The 23,326-nt window shown below is 44.5% G+C and overlaps 1 protein-coding gene across 1 annotated transcript in view; it reads right to left on the bottom strand.

The window, feature by feature from the left end:
* Positions 1–23,120, bottom strand: part of cdh2 (cadherin 2, type 1, N-cadherin (neuronal)) — an 80,973-nt gene extending 57,853 nt beyond the window's left edge. The window contains exons 1-2 of the mRNA XM_030115289.1: positions 23,020–23,120; positions 21,195–21,303 (exon numbers count right to left, since the gene is read on the bottom strand). Coding sequence (XP_029971149.1) covers positions 21,195–21,303; positions 23,020–23,076 — 166 coding nt within the window. The 5' untranslated portion in view covers positions 23,077–23,120. The remainder of the gene's footprint in view (positions 1–21,194; positions 21,304–23,019) is intronic.
* Positions 23,121–23,326: the final 206 nt, after the last annotated feature.

The raw sequence follows: 23,326 nt of genomic DNA, 5'->3' as shown, positions 1-23,326 counted from the left end.
AAGCAATATTATTTTAGTGTGTGTGTGTTGTACAGTATCATGTCTTGTTGGCGGTTTTTTGTGTGCGTTTCAGCAATTATCACCTGCCAACAGCCTTTCGTCCTCCTGTCCTGAGCCGCAGGTGTGAGGAGGCTGACGTGCGACCTGACGAATAACACACCGCCAGCGTAGTGCCAAACAGTCATTTCCCCTCACTGATAGGCCATCCTTTATTTAGCGTAGCCTAAGGAGGTATGCTTAGACCTGACACACACCGGCACCCGCGCTAAAAATAAACCACCTCCACCACCAGCGTTAGCGCGGCGCCGGCTAGTCACATATTAACCACGGGAAACCAGCCCTCCTCCTTTGCCTGATGTGACAGTGGGGGGAGAGAAGGGGTGACGGGGGGTGAGGCTGGTATCACAGGTGAAGGCATGAATCACCACCTGTAACAGCACGGCACCCCCCCCCCCCTCCTCCGCCCGCCCCGATGGCCGGGGCTCTGGCAGTGACAGTGAATACTAACAATGCGGGCTGGTGTCTCCTGGGCCTCTGTACAGCAGGCGCGGCGCGGAATCCTAAATGAGCGACTTTGACAGAAAACACATAGGCTTATGGGGGGAAAAAACGGGGGTGAAGGATGAGCAGCAGAGGAGGCAATGAATTTAGAGGATGGGGGATTTTTGATATGACAGGAGGTAGTTATTTGCTGGCAGCAGCAAGCCCTTTACCAACAAAGGGCCTTTCATATTTCCTGTGAACAGAGACAGAGACTCCCATTAATCCCGAAGGGAGGGCTCATCTCGGGCTGCTCCTCCACACATAAATTACTCTGCTTATGCCCTTCCTCCCATTACTACTCAGTGTTTACAACGTAAAGAGCAAAGAGAGAAAATCGAGGAGTCAGCCACACATCTTTAATGTGTTAGGCCGCTCTTAAAACACGGTTATGTCGGCGCTAACTCGTAACACATGTCTCAACGTTTTGCCTTGCTCCAAAGCCGCAGTCAGGAAACCGTGGCTTCCCCGGTCTGTGATGTCACTGCGCCCGCTCCGTCTCTCCATGTCTCATTTCTGTCCGTCTGTCTCATAAGGGTGGAGCTAAAAAAAGGAAAAAGAAAAAAAAAAAAAAAAAAAAAAAACTCGACCCAGCTGTCGCTTTTTGGAGCAGATGAAAACCCGCTCCGAACATGCCAATCCCCACTTATCCTGCACAGAATGGAGTTTTAACTGCGGTGCACGGCCGCCCCCGTGCACGCGCCCAGACCCTCTAGGTGGTCCGACGGGGGAGAGGGACCGTCGTCTCCCAGTGTGTGGCGCGATGAAAACGGATTTGCGAGAAACTGACGAGCAGGAAAGAGGTGCAAAGGCGGGAAAAAAAAAGACAACCATTCATGCACGTGCCCAGAGTCTGCATCGCCTTATTTCAAACCGACACAAATCAATGGCGGAGCAATCGCATTTTCCAGGCACACTGCAGACAGTCCAATAAATGAAGGCCAGAGATCAGCAGATAGGCTAAGAAGAGGAGAGACTGCATTGTCTGCGGCCAACTTTTCTACAATACTGTTCCAGGTGTTATTAAGGTCCTAACACACACTACTGCACACACATACACACGTTGGGCTTTCATGCCTTGCAGGGACATTACATTGACTCACATTCATTTCCTGCAGGGGAACTCTAAACCCAAGAATAACTACTCTCGGCCTGACATGGAATCCGACTCCTCAATAAGTCTTCTCCTTGATAATGTTTTGTCTTTTTTTCTCATGCGAACACAATTAGTACCGAAGAACAAGAACACTGACAGACATTTTCCATACCTTCTAGGGACATTGCATTAACTCGGTCCTTGCTACTCTTTCTGTAATCCTAAATCTAAGTCTTCAACAACAGTTTTTATATTTACACAGGAATTCAATTTTGAGACATGAGACTTGAATAACACTGACTAGGATGTATTTTCATACTATCCAAGGACAGTCCATTCAATCGCACTGTATTAAACCATCCCGAATCCTAGCCATACTTCAAAACAAATCATCCAGAAATCATCCAATGAATTAAAAAAAAAAAAAAAAAACAGAAGAACAAAAACATTGCAGATCCAGTTTTCTGATGTTTTCTGGAGACATTATTCTGAATTACTGCGCGCTCACTCTGAACTCAGCAACCCTAGCCCTCAACTCGAACCACAGTCTGAATCATCGAGTCTTCACTTCCAACCCCAAGCTGCTTCTCTTGGGAACCTCGTTTTTCTACCTGCTGTTAAATGAGTCCTCATCGATGCAGAAGTTCCAGGGAGATGAAATTAACTCACAATTCCTTTTGCGCAGGCTTACTCTAAATCCGGCCATAACTACTAATTATCCCCCCCTAACACTAACCAGAGTCGGGCTTTAAAACGAGTCGTTGCAGACAAAGGGAACCCGCTGTTACACGAAGCCTCGTTAGTGCGCTATACTGTCTGCATGCATTCTTGAGTAATTTTCTGCAGAGGTACTCGAAGCTGGACAAGTAGTATTTACGACTGAAGTTAAACATTTAATCCTGACCTTAATCTTAGTAGCCTTCACGTGAAGAATGAGTGCAGGAGAACAGGTACACTGACACACACACACACACACACACACGTTTTCTTACATGTGTTTTCATCCCTGTTAAAATAACTAGCTGTCCAACTCTGGCAGTTTACCTTCATCTTACCTAAAATGTCCTCTCCTACATGTCTCTCATAATAAATCGATTTCGGTCCCCGCAACAGTAATAAAACTGTCTACTCACACACACGCACACACACACACACGCACACCTTTAAATGCCTGCAGAAGCCCTGTTCATAAGGCTCTCTTGTTATTAGTTTTACCCACCATTAACAGCAACAACAACAGCCCCATTGTTCCAGCGAGACTGCACTGATTATAGCGGCAAGTGGCTGAAAAATGTGGACGAGTTGTCTTTATAGTTTGGTGATTTGTTGACCTCATTAGTCAGGATATTCATTTAAGCAGGCGTACTTCAGTGCCGGCTTCTGGATCCAATGCTATAAATAATTAGTCTGAAATCTAAAGTCGTAAAAGGGAGGCAGCAGCGCTGCGTGTGCCAGCGCGTACCCTGAAATTGGAAAAACAAAAGTGGATTTCATTGTACTCCGTCTTGTATCATCAAATATCTATTACCGAAGAGCCACAGATCTGTGCCACATATCAATACGTAACCGACTGCGGTTCATGAGTCTGCTCTGTTTAGGCTGTTTTTTTTTTTTTTTTTTTTTTTAAAAGCCCACCATGCAAAACTTGAATATATTCTAATTTGGGCGGATGTGTGTGTGACTGTCTTGGCAGCCCAAATGAAATAAAACTGATATACAGCAGAGACGCTCATGAATAAATATTCTCTTTCAATCAACTTCCCAATCTTTCAACCAATGCGGAACAATGTGCACCAGTGTTGCCCACTGCAGTCACTCTGGTGCAGAATAAAGCCTGGTAGATGTGGAACAAAGCCTTGTTTGTGTCTTTTGACCTCCGCTCTCCCAGCACAACACATTCCTGGTAGGACAGAGGGGAAACATTCGAACGGGTTCGCTGCAGTTGGTTTTCCGCTATTTATCCAATAAGATCTCCTTGAAAGGGCAAAATGTGAGACAGCAGCTTTAAACAAACAAGTTACAAAAGGAATAACCTCAGCCGAGGTTTCCAGTTCGACGCTGCAGGATGTTAACAGGAGCGCTGAGTGAATGTCTAACATGTGAACACGGAATTCCCACCTTCAGGAACTTCTGCTCCTCAAATCCCAAATCATGATTGTAACTCTGACAACTTCAGTCAACAATTAAATGTTTAAATCAAACCAGTTCAAGGGATAGGTTCAAATTCCGGTCTTCAGGGGTTGAACGGTTTAGATTTTCTGCCAATAAATTCCAAATACAGCTGGGAATTCTGACTTCAGAAGATAATTGCAGAACAGACGAAAGTGGAGTCCTCATATTAAGGTTTTATTCTGATAGACAGCTTTAGTGGCCACTGATGGAAAACCTTAACTGGGCACTAAATCAGAGCAAAGCATAGCGAGTAGAAACTCCTAATGGGAGCAGGTCTTTCACAACTTGTAATAATTTACTTCAAAAACCGCTCTGCCTTTAGAATTTCTGTCTCTCAATTCCCCCCGAAACACTAATAATTCTGACTTCAAGCAGGGAAAAAGCCAGTCGGAAATCTTCTAGATTCCTAAAAACTGGGAATTACAAGGACAGCTGGAATCCATCCTGAAACATAAAGAGCGACTCCTCACGCTTCGCTTGTGATTGACGGCTCGTATTTTCCATTATACACCTCATCAAAACACTTCAGGAAAACACTCATCACATCACTAACAGCCGTAACCACGACAACAGTACCAATTTGGAAACACCAAACCCCCGAAGGCAGTTGTGTGAATTTTTTTTTTTTTTTTTTTTTTTTTTTTTGCGGCTTGATTGTTCCAGAGGTGTGATTTTGTCCATGTGGCTTTAATGTGCTTTTACCCCGCCACACATTTAGCACCTTTCAGGGAGCGTTTGGTGTAAAGTGCAGCATTTGGTCTCAGGCCACAAAAACGGGCCAAACTGAGCAGCTCCGGTGCAAAAGGCAGGAAGATGCCAGAACGTTACGTCGCGTTGTTATCACCCCGGGGCGGGGGGGAACCCCAACGCAAGTTTAACCGCGGAGAGAAATCCTCAAGGTTAATGTCTCCATTTTAATATTTAAGTATCGCTCCGACCGCTTTGATAAAAATAAATAGTGTCCGGCAACAACTGCATAAATTCTCCAAATCCTGGCAAAAAGCAGCTGCACAACATGTGTCTGAAGGACGGAGGGAGAAAATACCCGGCATATCTTCGAGGTTGGAAAATAACTTGCAGTCCGACGCCGTTTCAGTGCACATAGTGAAAAATTTAAATAAGCAGGCACTTTAAATTCCTGGCTTTCACTTCTGCTCATTTAGCATTCGCTGGTCATCCTCTTTTCTAACTGAACCGAGTGTGAACCTGAGATTTGGAGTGACAACCATATTTAGCTAGCCGCAGAGCGATCACAGCCTAAGAGCATGTTTTTACCCCCTCCACACACACACACATACACACACCTCCATCAACCAGCACCCACTTGTCCACAGTCCCAGCTCGAGGTATATGATTTTTTTTTTTTTTTTTTTTTTTTTTGCGATATGGAGCTTTTCAGGTACAAAATACTCTCCCACTCACATGCACCCCTGCGACCGGCAGACCGAGATAATTTCTCTTTTCCTCCCCCATTTTGTACATACTGTACATTTTGATAAGTAATCCATTTTGGCGAGCAAATAAGTCCCCCGCCGCCATCCACCCCCTCCGCCCGCTTCCTGTCCCTCAGCCCACCGACAGGCAACCAAACGACACACTCCAGCTCACAAAGCTCGACCGCATTAGTCCTTTTACCTCATCCTCCAGCTATCTCTCTGCAAATAAACAAACACTTGAAAAATTCAACAAGCCCCTCTAAATTAATACAACAGCGGGGCCGGCTGAGGTAGCGTCGATGGCTCTGTACCCCCGCCGCCCATCGCTCGCTAAATGCACAAACACAATATTAAAATCGCCCGCACGAATTCGGACATCGCTGGAAAAGTCCTCTGGTAACTCGCTTACGGCGCGAGTTCTGTTGTTTTCCGATCCGTGGCTTATTTCCACGGGGGATCTGACTGTGGTCCTGCAGACAAGCAATGCGCGAGGCGACGATATCTTCTCCGGAGTCAATAAAAATGGTTTTAGTCCAACTTCCCCAACATCCATAAGGGACTCGATGTGATTATGAACACAAGTGGAGGAGCTGGAAGAAATAACATCATAGCATGTTGATCCAATATAAATGCACGCCTCCCACCAGGTTTTACAGACCGGGGAGCGCCGAGGGAGGACAGCGCTGAGAATAACACGTGCTCAATCTTCTCTAGCCGGCGCATTCTTTACATGTCTTCTTTTATATTTCAGCTGCTTTTCCGCCTCTTTGGCGTGCCTCCATTGTCTGGTGATCCCCGTGTGCGAATGAATCACAAGAAAACACAGAAAAAAAAAAAAATAAATGAAAAGATTTGAGACTGAAATGAAACTCCTAAGCAGCTCAAATCTTCTTGATAAAAAATAAAAAAAAAAGCAGAACTTGCGAATCCTCAATCTGATAATAATGACCTCAGTTTAAGAAGAGCTGCTGTAATGCAGCTTTGCGTTAATCCTGCAGGCTGTTGGCACATTACCGTCTGATCTCGCCCGGGCATGCTGACGGCCCAGTGCGGCTCCATCTGCATGAGGTGTCGTCAACTTCTAATTTAGCCCGAGACGACCGGTCAAACAATGTGAAGCAGGGGCGTCAAACACTCAGCATGCGAGCTGCTGAATAAACACTTTCACTGTATTTCTAATTTCTAAACAGAGGATTAATTTATTTCAGATGATGAGACTCAAGAGGTAAGAGATGCAGCTGTAAAGCTAGCTACCATAGTGCTTAAAACATAGTATTAACACTAAATTTACATTTTGTTACGGGAATTATAAACACTGAATGATCTTTAAGCATCTCACAGAACTATTACCAATGAAATCAAGTTATTTCTGACAAAAATCGGGCTGTGAAGTCTTACAGAAGTAACGATATGATGTTTGATGAAGACTTATGCAGACGATGACATTGTCTATGTGGTTTAAGATTATCACCCGGGTTAATCTCATTGAGGCTGTTTGTTATTTTTTTTTTTGTTCTCTGGGTTTTTGTGCTTCTTCCTGTTAGCCATCAGATATGAAAATGTGGACTGCAAGAAAGGATAACCCATATTTAAGACAGACACTACATTGAAGAAAATTGGTCTTAAAATTAGTGAAGTTATCTGTCCTTGCAGCAAGTGAATTTTACTGAAAAAGAGGTCTTGATGTGAGAATTTTAAATCAAGTAAGTCTATCTTAAATTGATCTAAAATCAAGTGGGATGAAACATTTTGACTGACAAGATTAATGCGTTTGGTTTTTGCATTATGCGCATTGTTCTTTAGCTCACTGAAAGGAGAAAAAAAAATTCACACTTTTCTTTTATTGTAAAACATAACTGCACCCCGATCTGTTCTGCGATACGAATCAGTACCAATAAATCAGTAGAATATTGTGTAATAAGTGATGTGAACATGGGTTCTGGAGATTCTAATTTCAATTTACTTCATAGTTATGAAATTGCACTTAGTGCATTTAAAACATTGAAACTTTTTGGGGGGGTTACAAAAAGATATGTAACAAATACAAACATGACAATGATGCATGTGTGTCTGTAAGTACTAAAACTAAGAACCACATAGAGCTGGTGCTTTTATTCCATCACTTCGCTCATCCGGCCCAGTCCAGCTAGCTCCATCTATTTATGAAATGAGTTTGACACCTCTAGTGTAAAAGGAGGTGGGGAAAGAAAGAAAAAAAGCTTGGGGGAGTTAAGTTCCTCCCCCCTGGTCCGAGTCAAAGCCGAGCTCTCTTAATAAGACCAATTCATGTTTCCTCCTGGGTCTGGCTCCTTCTATCACCACTGACAGCCGTGAAAGGTCAATAACCTTGGCTCATAGCCCTCATATGGTTAGCAATGCCGTGAATTAACGGCTGAGGCTGTTATTCCGAACTCTTCAAGTCAGCCGAAGGAAGCTTATCTTCTGCAAAGGTCACGGTGCTTAGATCACTTAGTGTGAGAGAGCGAAGCGCTGACACACAGGACCTATAGAAAAAGATGGAGTACATTGTGCCGGGGTGAAATCAGATGAAATGTGGTCGGCCCGTCGGTCAATAACAGCAGATCACGGCCAGCCGGATCCTGCATAGAGTTGCGAGATGAAAATACAAAATTCAGCACGTACCGCTTTGGTATTTCTGTCAATAACATTTTAAGGCTTTATCAAGCGTTCTCCGATATTAAAGGGAAGCTAACCTTGAAAGTTTTGGTTGAGACTACTTTATTCTCCAGCAGGAATGTCCTGGAGGCTCGTTTGACCTTGAACACGTCATGATACTGAACTTTGCTTCAAGTGCTGCACCTGTGCTGAGTTGCAGTGTACTTTCAGCCGTCATCAACGTCTTAGACTTCATTATTTTACTCCCAAATAAAAGTGATACGGATTTCAATAGAATGGCTTCAGGTCAGAGCTCGGCTGCTTGAACACAATCAAAAGTAGCTTCTTTGTTCTTCTTGCAGGGTCGCTACGCATCTTGTTAGAAATGGCAGTGTGTTTGGATTGGCAGACGATCAGACGCACTGAGCCAAAGAAAGAGAAAAATCATCTTTGAGTAATAGATATATAGCTTAAAGATGGCTTAATTAGAAAAAAAAAAAAACTAAAACTGCATTTCCTACACCGACTTCCTCGTTTGAAATGTATTTGTTGAAAATAACAGTAACTCAGACAGAACAGGAACTATGATAAAGGTAAACCACAACCTGCATATTTCTAATCAGGTCACCTCTGGGTCACATCTCTTTCTACCACAGCTAGAAATGGCACAAGACTTGAAAAATAGATGAAAAAATGTCCTTTTGAAAGATGTCAATCATTATGCACGTTGTCTGTGGTAAGTTCTACACTTTATTGTGCCGAGCTCCTGCTAAAGTAATGAGAGAGTCATTAAAAACATAAATAAGGGAGAAAAAGTGGAAAGGAACTTTAACGAAAACAGATGATCAAATAATAGTGTTACATTTCTGTTTTTATTTCATTTGCCAATAACTGGCAGCAAAATATTCCAATTGGTCAGTTTTCCCCAAAGCTCTCTCTCTGATACATCACTTATCCCACTGTAATAAACGATTCCTCCATGCACTGTGCATGGAAACATGTTTGCACATACAGCGCTCCTAACATTATCTCATTTGTGCCTACTTTTTCCGTTTTCTTTTTTATATATATTTACAGTCATGTTCTCTAGCACAGCTGCTATTCTCAGTAGTAACCCTAAATCTTCCCATAATCCTACACAGTAACACATCGATACACAACAGTAAAGCCGTCTTCTACAGTACTAACCTGCGTTGTCCCATAATCCTCTGCAGTTCACTGTAAAATACTCTATATACTGCCTCAGAGCGGCTTTTTATTGCAGCAACCCAAATTCTTCCCATAATCCTGTTGATAAATACAGTAATATACTGGATGCACTGCAGCACAACTGTAATCTGCAGCAGTGATGCTGTTTTTACCCATGATCCTTTGTGGTTTACAGTGAAACTGTCTGCACTACATTATAGCTGCGGTAAACATAAGATTTTCCATAATCCTGTCTTATTGAGTGTACTTATTACTGTACAGTATTGAGATGTAAATCAACCTGTGATTAATAAAACAAACACTTTTGTTGACGATCTTTAACTGTGTGCGCAAGATTTAGCTCTTCTTTTTGATCATTTTTTTGTTATTTGAGCTTTTGAAGGAACGTTTGCCCTCTGACCCCCATTAAAACAGATAAAGCTCCTTGCGTCATCACATAATTTTGTAGCCCGATTACGATTTATCAGTTTTCTTTCATATTTAAAATTCTTTCATAGGCATGGAAATATACTTGACTGCACTTTTTTGTTTAGTCATCATTTTCTAAATATAAGGGCAGACAGTAACAATAAATATGAGCCCTAAAATTTGAAAGACTCTTGATTTAGCAGTTTGTGGCAGCTCCTACTCAGAGAAACAGTTGCCTGCGCTGAAACCCGAGGCTGAAAGTCGTTTACAAGAGGTGGAATTCAAATCAAAATCACATTAAAGCTGCTGCACCATATGTTTTTCTTCTTCGGTCCCCTAACTGTTGCATCTTTCATGTGACACTCTTGTCCAAATGAGCAGCTCTGGTTTCGCGTAGCGTTGGCTTCCTCCACCTCCTCCGGGCGCCGGTCCTGCTGAGGAGGCAGCGCAACAGGAAATAAAGCGGCGACATGCTGCACGCCCTTTAATGCCTCAGTAAATATCGACGGAGGAAGAGATAATATAAACTCAGACAACGAAGCGATACGTTGCTGGCTGCCATGGTGCGCGCTCCAATGGAGGCCAGAAATTGCTGCGGGTCAATCATAATATCCGCGGCGATGGCAGACACCGGTGTCAGCAAGGCCGAGAAACACTAGATCACTTGGGACAAGTAATATGGTGCGCTACATATGCTTATCTGATGAGCCGGCGGTTTAAAGTGTGAGGGTGGGGAGCAGAAATCCACACCGCCCATCAAAATCAGGACCAGAAGCCACCATGTGTTTACTATAAACCCCATGAACGACGCCTCTAAAAAAAAGAAAAAAAAAAAAAAAGGTGTGTGAGGATAAAGGAGAAAAGTCTGGAGGAACTATGAAAACCTCTGACGGCCATCAGTCAAAAATATTACCCACAGCACTAAAAGTCACAAATCACACTCATAACAGAAGCCGCGAAGCGAGCAAGGTCACTCCAAGAAACAAACTCACTTGTAGATGGGGAGAATAAATGCTACACTTCTGTCCTTGCATTACCCAATTAAGACACATCAATCATTGTGTGCAGAGCCGAGGGAGCTCCTCCATCTTAAAGCCGGCACGAGGGGGGAGGGAGGGAGAGAGGGTGAGAGAGCGAGAGAGAGAGGGCTGGATCCAAAAAAAAAAAAAAAAAAAACGATCTCTGCAGGAATGTCACGAGATGCAACCTAGCAAGTCATCGGAGGGCTACAGTCCAGAGAAGCGCTGGTGCGTTGAAATTGAAGCCAGCGCCGGGACACAATGGCCGGCGTGGCCTGCGGAGGGTCGACGCCTCTTCCCAGGCAGGATATCGGCCTTTGCCGACACGGTCACAGTATCTGGGTCAATTAGCGCCGTCCGAGCTTCATATTTCCCCTTTTGTTGTCAGAGGAATAATAACGTGCACCGTGCGCGCCGCCTCTCCAGCGCAGCATGCGAGCTCATATGTGTGTCAGAGAGGGCTAAACACTGCGCCCATTCCGCGCATTTTTTCCACACAAACTGTCTCATTAATGTTTTCGTTTGAGTATTGGCTTTCTTGTTTGACCCTGCACACAAAGACACTGTTGTCTGGATGCCGTCTGCGCACCCCCCCCCAAACCCAAACCCGCAAATACGTGAGACAGGTAAATCCTGCTGAGTCCACAACTGGGCAACTGGTGAATGCACTCCTGTCCCTGTGTGGGTGAGGGATGGAAAAGAAAAAAAAAAAAAAAAAAAAAAAGCTTAATGTATTGGACCAGCGAACAAAAGATTTGACAAGCGAGAGGGAGAGATGGGAGTGGCTTCCATTCACATGCCTGCCAATGCAAAGCGTGAGGGCACAACTCTCCGCGCTCTCGTCGAGCTCAACATAATGAGACCAAACAAGCCGAGAGAAACTGTGGGCAAAATCCAACACGGTTATTGCACAATAAACCGCTGGAGGAACGCTACAATCTGAGCCGTCTCCGCGGGGACAGGAACTGTGACAGAGATATGGGCTTGTTTGCTCTGTCAGACCCACTGAATATATTTAAACAAAACAAAAAAAAAAAAAAAACGGGTGTCCAAGGGAAGAAAAATGGCGTCAAAATCCACAAATCAGTCCTTGAAAAAGTAAACAATTCACTCCGCAGTGCTGATGTATCGTCCTCTAAGTGCAAGCTGGCATTTTCTCTTCTGCACTGGTTCCAGCATTGTGAAAAATAACACCAGCCTAGATATAAAGGAGGCATATATGCAGAAAGTCAGGTCAATACAGCTATTTATATACGACCTCATTACATAGTGGGGTCGTACTCTGCACCGACTGGGTGTTCTTCACATTAAATAAAAGCCATCAAAGCCACAGCACAAAGCACTGAGAGCCCACGCCTTCTTTAATATGCAGTTGACGACAGGGATATACGTGCATGTATTGTTGCGTTTAAATCCTTCCCGTGCATACGCGGTCAAAACACATAATACCTTTTCATGTCCTGAGCGGCTGTGTAGTGGAGAGATTGATTTCCGAGAATAAATAAATCTTTTTTTTTTTTTTCCTTTTCTTTTGACAGTCTTTTAGATGAAAGTGCAGACATCAAATTTAAAACCTCTGCAATACAGGGTCAGAGCTGGAGGAGCCCAGGTGTGCAGTAGAATCAAATAACCTATAAACCCCCTCTTAACCTTCACATGGCTGTGTGAAGGGGCAACACAGTGGGGGGGGGGGGGGGGTTGTTTTTCAAAGCTCTCCCGGTGGATCAGAGCAGACATTTTAATATGGAAAAAGAAAAACAAGCTACAAACAAGCACGCTAAATGCTAATCCTCGCCATCCATGTAGCATCAGTGAAATGGTAGTGCTAGTTTTCCAGTCTAATCCTGCGCTGACAGCCGTTGCGGCAACACAGATGTGGAGATCCGTCACCAGTAAATTTGCCCACCGCCATCAAAAGCTCTCCGAGATAGAAGCTAATTATAAGCCAAGGACAAACACCCCCACACAAAGACACACACACACACACACACACACACACACACACACACACACACACACATAGACACACACACCTTAACTATGGCCCGGAGTCACAGGCATGTGGTCAGGCGCCAGCAGCAGAGGGCAGGAGGCCTGCGGCTGATAACGGAGATAAGAGCATGAAGTGATGAGAAGCTACTAATGATGTGTTCCAGTCGCGTCGAAGCACCGTCAGCTGCTCAGAAAAAAAACACACTGTCACATTCGCCTTGATCAAACTCCTGCAAGTTTGGAAAACACCAGGTCTTTCTGAGTTTACAAATGAACATTAGACACTGTAATCTATTCACAGGATATTGTAACTTCATGAGCAAAGTCAACAGTATGCTTTCCAGCAGGCCTTGAGAGTATTATTTGTTTCTGTATCAGTCTGAATAATCACAATATTGTAAGTTAGAAACAAATATGGCTGCCTCCAGGAAATCTGTTTTGTAAACTTGGAGATTTGTTTTACAGTGTGGTGTTGCGCTTGTCTCCATACTTTATTTATGAGGCAGACCGCCATATCTTCAGAAAAGTTAGTTGTAGTCTTCCAGCTAATTATAACATTGCCTGTCCGACAATAATATGGCAGCCAACAGGGAAGATTTTCCAGTGCTAGCACTTCCCAAATAAAGATAAAAACAATGAATTTTCAACTGTATATATAAAAAGAATGGCATTACAACACTGCATGTGATTCCAGTGGATTCCAGTTGCCGTTGGAAATCAGAAATCCATCTTGTCTTGGAGATGTTTAATGCTACAATATTTTCTCAGAATTAAAAAGGATGTCCTTTCCTCTATGCATTTTTTTTTTTTAAGTCGCAGAGTTCCAATTATTCACAATATTGTTACAATCAAAAGACAACAGCCGGGACACTGAACTGACTCAAGTTCATTCAGGAGAAAGTCCTTGAATCTCTCTCGCATGCTGGACTACTTGAGAAGTGACTGAAGCCACATTCTCAAGGTCTTGGTTCCGACCCGGTCTGGTATGATCTGGTTTTGACCACAACACTAGCACCATGTTAGAAACCAGTGTAAAGAGACGACTGCAGAGACAGGTCTCACTCCTCAAACTGGATCACACTAATAGCACTTGTAGGAAAAAAAAAAAAAGCCTCTAAATATGCTGGGATAATATTCGGCCTGCCCCAGGTTTGGTTTAAAAGCCTAAAAAGGTCAGACACAAATAAAATATGTCCTGCACGGTCGTGCCGCCCCGGCAGGCTCGGAAAAGCACACACAATTTAACCACAGATGGGTGCACTCGCTGTAGTACGCTAACATTATTATTATTTCATTTTTACGATATATACCCTCAGGAGCTGCAACAGAGCGGCGACGACCCCCCCCGACAAACGGCTGGAGCGTTGTTACCAAACAGGACTCCCAGAATTCTGCTCCGACGCCACATCGTAGGCACCGCGGAAAAGGTTACAATCCATGCGAGATTCAATCCGTCGTCGCCACATGCGGCGGTTATCTAGGCCAGCGAAACAAGTGGAGTGAAAGTGAGATGAAAACAAATTTATGCCGGTTGGTAACAATAAAGAATAAAACAAATTCTAGTCGCTGCCAGTGAATCTTTAGCTGGGAATTGGAGCGCAGGCTTCATTACAACATATTGATCTCGGCAAACAAAGACCCTGAATTCATTGATCCACTTACAGAAAAAAAAAAAAAAAAAAGAGCGACGGAGGGAGGGGGCGGGCGGTCGTGGGGGGGGGGGGCAGACTGATCTTTCAAAGGAACCTACAGTAAAAGTGCTGCATCGGCTTTAAAAGCGGGGGAGTTTGAATTTCAGCTCAAGCAAACAGAAAGACGGTCACGGGGTTGCTGTTGAAGTCCCACAGCGACAAAGGGAATATGTGAAGCGCGCCGCAGCTGCCACGCCGTTATAAAGGCAGCTCTTCAAAGTGTCTCCTGTTTGTTAATTTTTTTTTTTCATCTAATGCACTCCTCCGTACGTATGGATATTTTTCTTTAGAGGGAATCCGAAAGTCGCCGTGTTTGACAATTGAATTATTCAAGCACAGGCACTGGAGTCAATGCACGTCTCATGTGAAGGAAAAAAATAAATAAAATAACGACGGTAACAGCAGGAACACGGTTGGCTTCAGGTCGGAAAACTGTCGCCGAGGCTGTTTTAACTAAACCATATGAAGTGTCCAACGTGTGGCTGGGAGGAGACGAAGCAAACAGCCCGACCGGCCCGGGCTTTGTTTGTTTTTCTAAGTGATGAGCGAGGTCAGGATAACAGAAGGTGAAGGTACCATGCATTTGTGGGCCCCCCTCCGGTGAGGGGTCGCGACCTCTCTGGCTGCTCTTTCATCCATGTGTACCTCACCAGAAACCCCCCCCCCCCCAACCAGAGCCACCAGCCTCGCTCCCAATCAGAGAGCGGAGGGAGGGGAGGGAAGGGATCCGGAGCGTGTTGCCGAGTCCTTAGCCTAGTTTACAGGAGAGGGTCGAGCAGGGTCACGGCTCGCCAAAACGCGGGGGCCCCTTAAACACATATGAGTGGCCCCAGCTGGATTCAAGAGCAACACGAACCTCAACAGAGCGCGGAGAAACAGAAAAACATCGGACTGCGTCGTGTCGGCGCAACACGTCGGGCTTCTGCGGTGTTATTCCTCGTCGGGGAGGTTGAACCTCGGTTTGTTTAAGGAGGTTTTCGCCCCGGCGATGACGGGTTATTACTCTTAATGACAGATTAGCTGCAAACTCCCGCGGTATTTTTAGACCGAGGCGGCCTCTCCACTGATGTTCTCGCTGCTGACGTTGACACTAATTGTTTCAATCACTTTATCAAACTGGTCAACTGTAAATCCCTCCCCCGAATCATCTGTGGAGCCGTCTCAGCCCCCTCCCACTCTCCACACTGTCTCCTTTAAAGCACTTGAACCGAGGCCGAGGCCGCCTATAAACATGCTTCTCTTTCATCACCGGGGCTCGCATAATTGTCTGGAAAATAAGTAAAAGTCTGGTCTGAGGGGTGCAGGGGAGAAAAAAGAAAGCAGGATTCAAGGTTGGGGGTAGGGACGGCAGAACAGCAGCATAAGAGAGTGTATTAAGCTCAATTAAGCTTTTGGGCTTTTCATTAACCCAGTTTTTAGGGAGGGGAAACCTCTGCTGAATAATGCTCTGACTGACTCACACTGCAACCCGGCTTTAAAGGCTGCATGAAGAGGGAGGAGGAAAAAAAAAAAAAAAAACCTGCACAATGTGTGTCAGCCCTCCAAAGCCACCAGAAATCCATTAGACACCCAGGGGCAAACCACCCGCAGCCGCAGCCCACCTGAAATTAAATGCAATTTCGTAAAACAAGTCACTTAATCAAACAGCTAAACAAGATAAGAGGAAGCCTCCAGGCCCAAATGTTTAAAGACTTCAGCAGCTTTCTTCCGTATGACGGCATGATAATAATGTTTGGTCATTTCTCTCCGCTCGCTATCAGGCCGGCGAGCAAATATTCCGGCTCGGAAAGCAATGTCACGGGGCCCCCGGGGACACTGGGTGACCTCCGCAGCCAGACGTGGTTTTTGCATCTGCAAACAATAAGCGTAACCTCTCCTCAATGGATCACTGGACAGGAGCCCCCTCACAGAACAATGATCGTCCTTCCTGGCTCTTCGCTGCGCGCAACTTTGAAGAAATTCATTTCAACAAATCTATTGGGACTCAATGGGGCGTCACTCGGGACGCCAACAGTTAAAATCTCGTTTAAGCCACTAAGAAGGCGATTAAATCTTACCGCTAACCAGCTAATGTTAACCGTCTGGCCACAATTACCATAATCAAATCCACAGGATGTCTTTAATTTGGGGTGCATACAATGTCAGCCGTTTACATGTGAACTGCCACCATTTCCAGGTTTTACGGGCCTCGGGATGCGGATTCTCTGCAATCAGCAACAAAAGCAACGCTGCAATTAGCTGTGAGAGGATATTTTAACGGCCCGCCCCCCGCTGCGCCAGACACATAACGGGGAGGGTTAAAATGCAATATAATAGGAGCTCAGGGGTCACATTACTGACACCTTACACAAACAGATGATAGCATTACACAGATCTGCTTTCATATCTGCAAACAAAGCCGAGAGAGAAGCAGTGATGAAGAGTTTGATGGAGATATATAGCCGGGGTGGGGAGATATGGGCGGAGAAAAAAAAAAAATTCAAAGGACATCAGATAAAAGAGCAACAGTAATTTAAACGGAAAGACATTTAAATTGCCGTTATTACTCTCATTGAGTGGATTTAGCAGCGCAACTGGGGACATAACCACACAACTCCAGCAGGAACCCTTCAGCATGTGCAGCAATGCTCAACAATCGCACAAGGCAGTGGAAATAATTTAACACACCAGCACAAAGCAGAGGATGTTTAATAGCATAGAGTAAGAACTTCTGCACCTTTTACCTTCAATCTTACTTGGTGTTTTTTTTTTTTTAATCATACTGTTGTTCCTTGTCCATGACTGGACAGTTGTATTACAGAATCAATATCAGAGCAAAACTCTTGTCTCTTGGTTGTTTTTAGAACCTTTAAGGCTCTGTTCACATGTTTTCAAGCAGAAATGCAAAACTTCCATTTCATTTTGGGTGTCTAGATGACAATGGTGACTGGTGCCAATGAAAACAACTTGTTAAAACCACCTCCCAAGGTGGTACTAGGGGTGTCATGATCTGATATCGATATCGGATATCGGTCCGATATCAACCAAAAAACGAGTATCGGATTTTATCGGATTGCATCTAAAATCTCTGAAATAAGCGCTCCGTTAAGCAGTCCATTTTCCGCTCCAGCACTTCTGACAGTAAAAAATAACTGAAGTGGACTTGAATTGAATTGTTTGCACTTTAAAAGCATAATTTGTTTTTATTGGAGTTATTTAGGTTATTTCTGAGCGTCTTCGAATTTATTTTTTTTAATTTTATTCAACTGTAGAGCACTCCAGGTATTATGTTGAAGGTTAAAATTTTTGCAACCAATTGGTTAATAATAAATGGGTCAATTTTTCTCATACCTACTGTTGCTGACTGTTGTTCTCTGTGTAACATCACTTGATCAAGCCTTTTCCAACATTCCACACTACAAAATAAGCAATGGAAGTATGTATGATTCGCGCTGATATCGTATCGGACCAATATCGGTATCGTATCGGAAGTGAAAAAGTTGTATTGGGACATCCGTAGGTGGTACTTCTAGAAAAACCATGCAAATGGCGAAAATGTATCTTTTCTGAAATGCTGCTGGTGCATATGTGCACAAAGGTCGTAGCAAAGGCTTGTTCTAGACCAGGACTACTCAAACCCAGGCCTACAAGGCCAGAGTCCTGCATCTTTCAGCTGCTTCAAAACACCTCACTCCAATACTGATGTCTTCATGGAGCTTGTAAAGAAGCCCAGTAACGAGATCCGTACTGTAATCAGGTGTGCAGCAACTGGGAGAGACATGGAGAACACCGGCCAACGAGGCCCGGATTTGAGTAACGCTGTTCTAGTTGCCCAACAACTATATTTGTCTCAAGAGCATCCTCATTTCCAATCCACATTCTCCTGGGACTCGGTAGTTTTACAGTTAAGAGTCACCATGTTAACAATCCAACTTGTTCATCTGTCCATACGAATGTTTGTTACTGCTTATAGTCTATTGTTTAGAGATAGACAGATATGGTTTTTTTCAGGGCAGATACCGATTATCGGTAGTCAGGGAGGCCGATAGCCAATATTTACAGCCGATATTCATTTGCAATAAAAGTGAAAATATTGGTGTCACAATTTTGAATAGGACAAAGACTACACTATCCACTATACAGCTCTGAGTATAAAGCCTGTCAGCCTTCCGTAGCTACTTCCTGTTTGTGTTTTGTAGGCTAACAGCAGAATTTTTAGAGTATTAAATTTTTTTTCACCGTGACGGAAATATATGTCTGTTAGTATTGAAATAATTAGCGTTTGTATTTTACAGTTAGTAAGTGAAACATTTCTCAGTTTAATTTGTTCTCGCAAGTTCTGTGCCTATTGTGCTAACTGTTAGCATGTCAATGAATTTTCCCAACCAAGTTAGCATGAAGCTAGCGGGACTTTTTCCATAATGCTGGTTTTGATTTACTGTGTTATGGGTCATCACATCCATGTGGAAAGCATAATTCAGCACTTGCATGATGAATCTGCCAGTCACTAGACTCATCTCTTCTTTCAGAGTCAATTTCACTGACAAAGTGTCTTCGCTCTTCTCTATGCAAATATATCTATGGCTCTGTATTTATCTATGTGCATGCACCTTTCACTCCTGATAGGTTGTTTGCCCTGTCGGCTCCGAGTGTAGCCAATCAGATGATGCTGTGGGCGGGACAATGCTGGAAGCAGAGCAGCAACTCCAGGCAGAGAGATGTTCCTGCATCGATATTGATCTCTTATCGGCCGTCAGATTTAAAAATGATCAGTCCCTAGTATTGTTCTCTGCTCACATGTGTGGTTTTACTACAGAAACGACCAACAGCACTCACTAGTGGCCCTACATGAAAACTATATGGTTTTCAACATTTCTGCCATTTCTGTGGAAACTTGCATCGCTTCAAAACGCTGTAGTGTAAACGTGAAATGCAAAAAACCTTGTCCACAGCTGGATGGCTGCACAGGAGCGAACATATTGAATAGTATGAGAGTGCAAAGCTGAATTTTGTTTTTGCTTTGTTCTTGTTTTTCAACCTTTCAGATATCATAAATGGTGTGGGAGTTCAGGGTAGGACAAGCATGCATGCCAAAACCTGTTAGCAGCAACAGGATATGAGCAAAACCGTCAATGCATATGTTTACAAATCCATCCATTTTTCAGCTGTTGTATTTTTTGCACCATTTAAACCCACAATCTTTTCTCGCTGTACAATGCAGAAGCAACAACAATAAAGGGACTTGGTGGCTGATTTGCTGCAGTGGTGACACTTCCACACTTTGCAGGCAGGCTTAAGGCTTCCCCACCTTTCAGAGACACAATTGGCAAAGTTAATGAAATGCAAGGAAATGCAAAGCACGAGCCTGCCGCATGCAGCTAAAGAAGCATCAGCTCAAAGCTTCTGGCTGGAAACAATCATCTGAACCAGCATGGTGAGAGCACAGAGTTGAGAAACTTCACTCTCCACACTGTGGGGGCTTTGTCTTTCAACACATGCCACAGGAGATTTTTTCATTAGAGAATGCAGTTTCATTAGCATCATCCCACGCTGCTGAGCTCGGCTGCATCACAATGACACCGGAGTGCCCCTTTCTGTCCAGGAACTCTCCAGAGCAAGAACTCACTGAGGAGAGGGGAGGGGCAAAATGGAGAGGAGGTGAAGGAGGACGGTGGGAGGAGGACGGTGGGAGAAGGGCGGGGGGGGGGGGGCCACAAAAGAGAACCTGATTACCCCCGGTCACGGCTCATCCACAAGCCAACAGAGGGAAATCCATCACCTGAGGGATCAAACGGAAACTTGTGCACAAGGTGGAGCCCAGTGAAATCTGCACCCTCCCATCTGAGCACTCTCTCCTTTGCTCTTGTCATTACCCACCGCCTCCTCCTCCTCCTCCTCTTCCTCCTCCTCCCAAACCAACGGCAGCGTGCAACTTTTAGGCGCACACTGTGAAATCCAACACAAGTGAGAATGTTTTCTGCTCGGAGTGACCTCCAGGCTCTAACCCTCTCTAATGGCACGCTGGTGATATATTCCACTTTTTATTACCGTCTGCAGACCTGCGTACCATTTCACGGTAGCTGCATCCTCATTTTTTTGCCAATATTAAACTCCAAAGAAGCCGCATTGGTCATGGCTGCTGCAAAGTAATGGACTACTGCTTAAAAAAAAAATGTTTCTCTCACGTTTTTTTGTTTGTTTTTTTTCCCATCCCATCACACCAACTTCAAACGTCGAAGAAAAATCTACAACAGTTTGGGTTCTAACAGAAGGACTATTGCGGCAACAAAACATTTGAAGAGATATTCAAATTGCAGTTATTACTCTCATTGAGAGGATTTAGCAGCGTAACACAGCAATTGGGAACATAACCACATAATTCCAGCAGGAACCTTTAGGCGTACAAGTGTTTTAAAGCAACAGGCAGAAATGTCTCATATCTCAAATCCGTGCAGTCAAACAACGGCACGAGATAATGGAAATAATTCAGCACGCTAGCACCAAGCACAGGATGTTAAATGGCACGATTATTTGCTCAATTTAAGATGCGCGAGTGTTCAAATCTCTGTGTAATTGATTTTTAGTCACTGCAACAAAATGCACAGTGCAATCACCAAAGTTTAGCTCCTTCTAACCAGTCCAGAGAAAACAGCGTCATCACAATCTGAGTATAGCAATCTGGAGAAAAGTCGGTCAAACTTTTCAGCCTGAGAGAAGGAAAAAAAAAAAAAAAAGCATGTAAGCAGAATGGACAGGAGCTGTGTAAAGCTGAACCACATTTCAGGGGGTTTACAAGGCGAACAACATGACTCACAATACCACACGACTGCACCGAAGCTAATTGTTTAAATATGTGGGCCTTGTTCCCATCCTTTCTGAAATGTAACACATGGAGGCAAGCACGCACAGCTGGCGTGCATGCACTGACCCCCCCCAACACACACACACACACACACACACACACACACAGACACACACTCAATCAAACACAGACATAACAGGCACCAAACAGCACTGCAAATATTTCAGCACTCACCGTTGAAAAGGGGCTGTCCTTTCTCTGTGATATCTGGCACCACAACCGTGTATACATCTTCAGAGAAGCCTGGCCTGCATGGCGGGGCGGCCCTGCCCTCTGCTGCAATCTGTGATGGGAAGAGGGGGGGGGACAATGAGTCATAAATCAACCTTCAAAATTCCACCCCTTACAAAAAAAACCTCTCTTGGTCACGTTCTGAAGTCCCCACAGTTGTACAAAAGCATCTGTTGTTTTTATAGCAGGCACCGCAATTAGGATAATGAGGCCAAAAGGGTTAAGCATTAGCCAAAAAGCACGGCTAGGCAAGAACAAGGTCCATTTGTCCCCCCCTTCCACTCCCCGGGCGAGGGAGGCCCATGCACAGGGGGGCAATGGCCAATGGTTTCGGCTCAAGCCCTCTGATCAACAGGACTGTGGACAAACACTCACTTTGAAGTGCAGGAACAAGGGAATAAAAAGTAAATGCCAACAATCCACAGTGGAGGGAATAAACATTTAGGTGTGAGCGTCTGAATAAACACCCCAAACACAACTGCATTTTCTCCAAGAGTCTGCAAGGCTGGCCCTGATCAATACCCCACTCCCTTTCCTTTCTCCTTGGTTTAGTGAAACTGTGCATAAAGGGTCAAGCAGCAATCTGTGCAGAGAGAGTGACTGGGAAGTTGCAAGGCAGTGACAAGAGCAGCATGAATCAGTGGGGCTGCTTCAAGCACAGCGAGGATTTACCAGAAAAGGAAGCAAACGCTGACAGTATGAAGAACAAAAACCACAAACAGGTCGTAACTCTAAAGGAAAATCAACCGAATGCTCTCCATCATCACACAGCCTCAGCATTGATCCACACGCAGGCCTGGCCCTCTTTATTTCTCTGCATGCACTCTCTTAAAGAGAATGTGAAAAAAAAAAAAAAAAAAAAAAAACCGGAGTGAGCCAGAGAGAAAGAAAGAGAGGAGTCCTGCTGAAAAAGAGCATTGTGAGTGTGTCCGTGCCACTTGCCATTCTTAATCAGAGGAATTTAAATGGAAAACTGCTTTGCAGAGTGGGGGGAGGGAGCAAAGCTGCAAGTCCTGCACACTCCAGCAGCAGGATGTGCATTTATGCATAAAACTGTTCACGCAAATACCAATCCACTATGCAGGAATAAAAAAAAAAACAGAAAAAAAAACAAGATTCATGAATAAAAAAAAAGCTCTTACAAAATGGGCTTGAACGAGCTGCAGGGCTGCAGCAACAAGGGACCGATTTTTATAAAGTGGCCATATAGTGAGGGAAATAAATTATATCCACACACACATTCACTCAAGGGTTTCCATCCTTTAAGACTCGGATCGCTCGTTGTAGTGAAGACAACCTCAATAGTGTTCTGAAGGCTACTTTTCACTGCATCATCCCTCATAAAGACTTTTTTTTCCAAAAAAAAATCAGAAGCAATTAAGTCGCCAGGAGGAGAGGACACGCTGCAGCAATCTACATACACACACAACTAAAGAGAACCAGGTGATAACTAGGTTAATGTGGGCCTGTGTCGCCCACAACTTGAACACAATGAAGATCCAGCAGCAGCGAGTCTTCGGAATCCGTTAATTAATTACTGTGCGTAAAGCTCGCGGTGCTCGGAAGCATTACGCACGCATGATTCGCTCGCTTTTTTTGTTGCTCGTTTTCAACCGATTTCACCCCCCCATCCACACGCACACACACACACGATCACGGCAGGAGACGATTTTTAGCTCCGGCTGGAAACAACGCAAAGTGTCCGGCGGTGGAGTGCGCTGGAAACGAACAAACGGGAGGAAAAAAAAAAAAAAAGACGCACAATTACCTGCAGTCCGGCCAGGACCACCAGCGGCAGCAGCAGACCCTCGTGCAGCGCGTACATGGCTACGACCGCTTTTAATCCCACCCGGAATCCGTTAGAAGGGAAGAAAGAACAACAACCAAAAAAAAAAAAAAAAATACAGAACCAGGGAATATCCTTGTGGGCGGATTAAGAGAAAGATCCGTGTGCGACACAGGCGGCGGTAGCGGCGGCGGCGGTGGTTGTGGTGGTCGCGGCGCGTCGCGGCGGCGGCAGCAGCAGCAGCCTCCTTCCTCCTCCTCCTTCTGTCTCTCTACCCGGTCCGTGCTGA

This window comes from Salarias fasciatus, chromosome 18, assembly GCF_902148845.1.
Source record: "Salarias fasciatus chromosome 18, fSalaFa1.1, whole genome shotgun sequence".
NCBI lineage: Eukaryota > Metazoa > Chordata > Actinopteri > Blenniiformes > Blenniidae > Salarias > Salarias fasciatus.
This window is presented reverse-complemented; position numbering and strand designations above follow the sequence as displayed.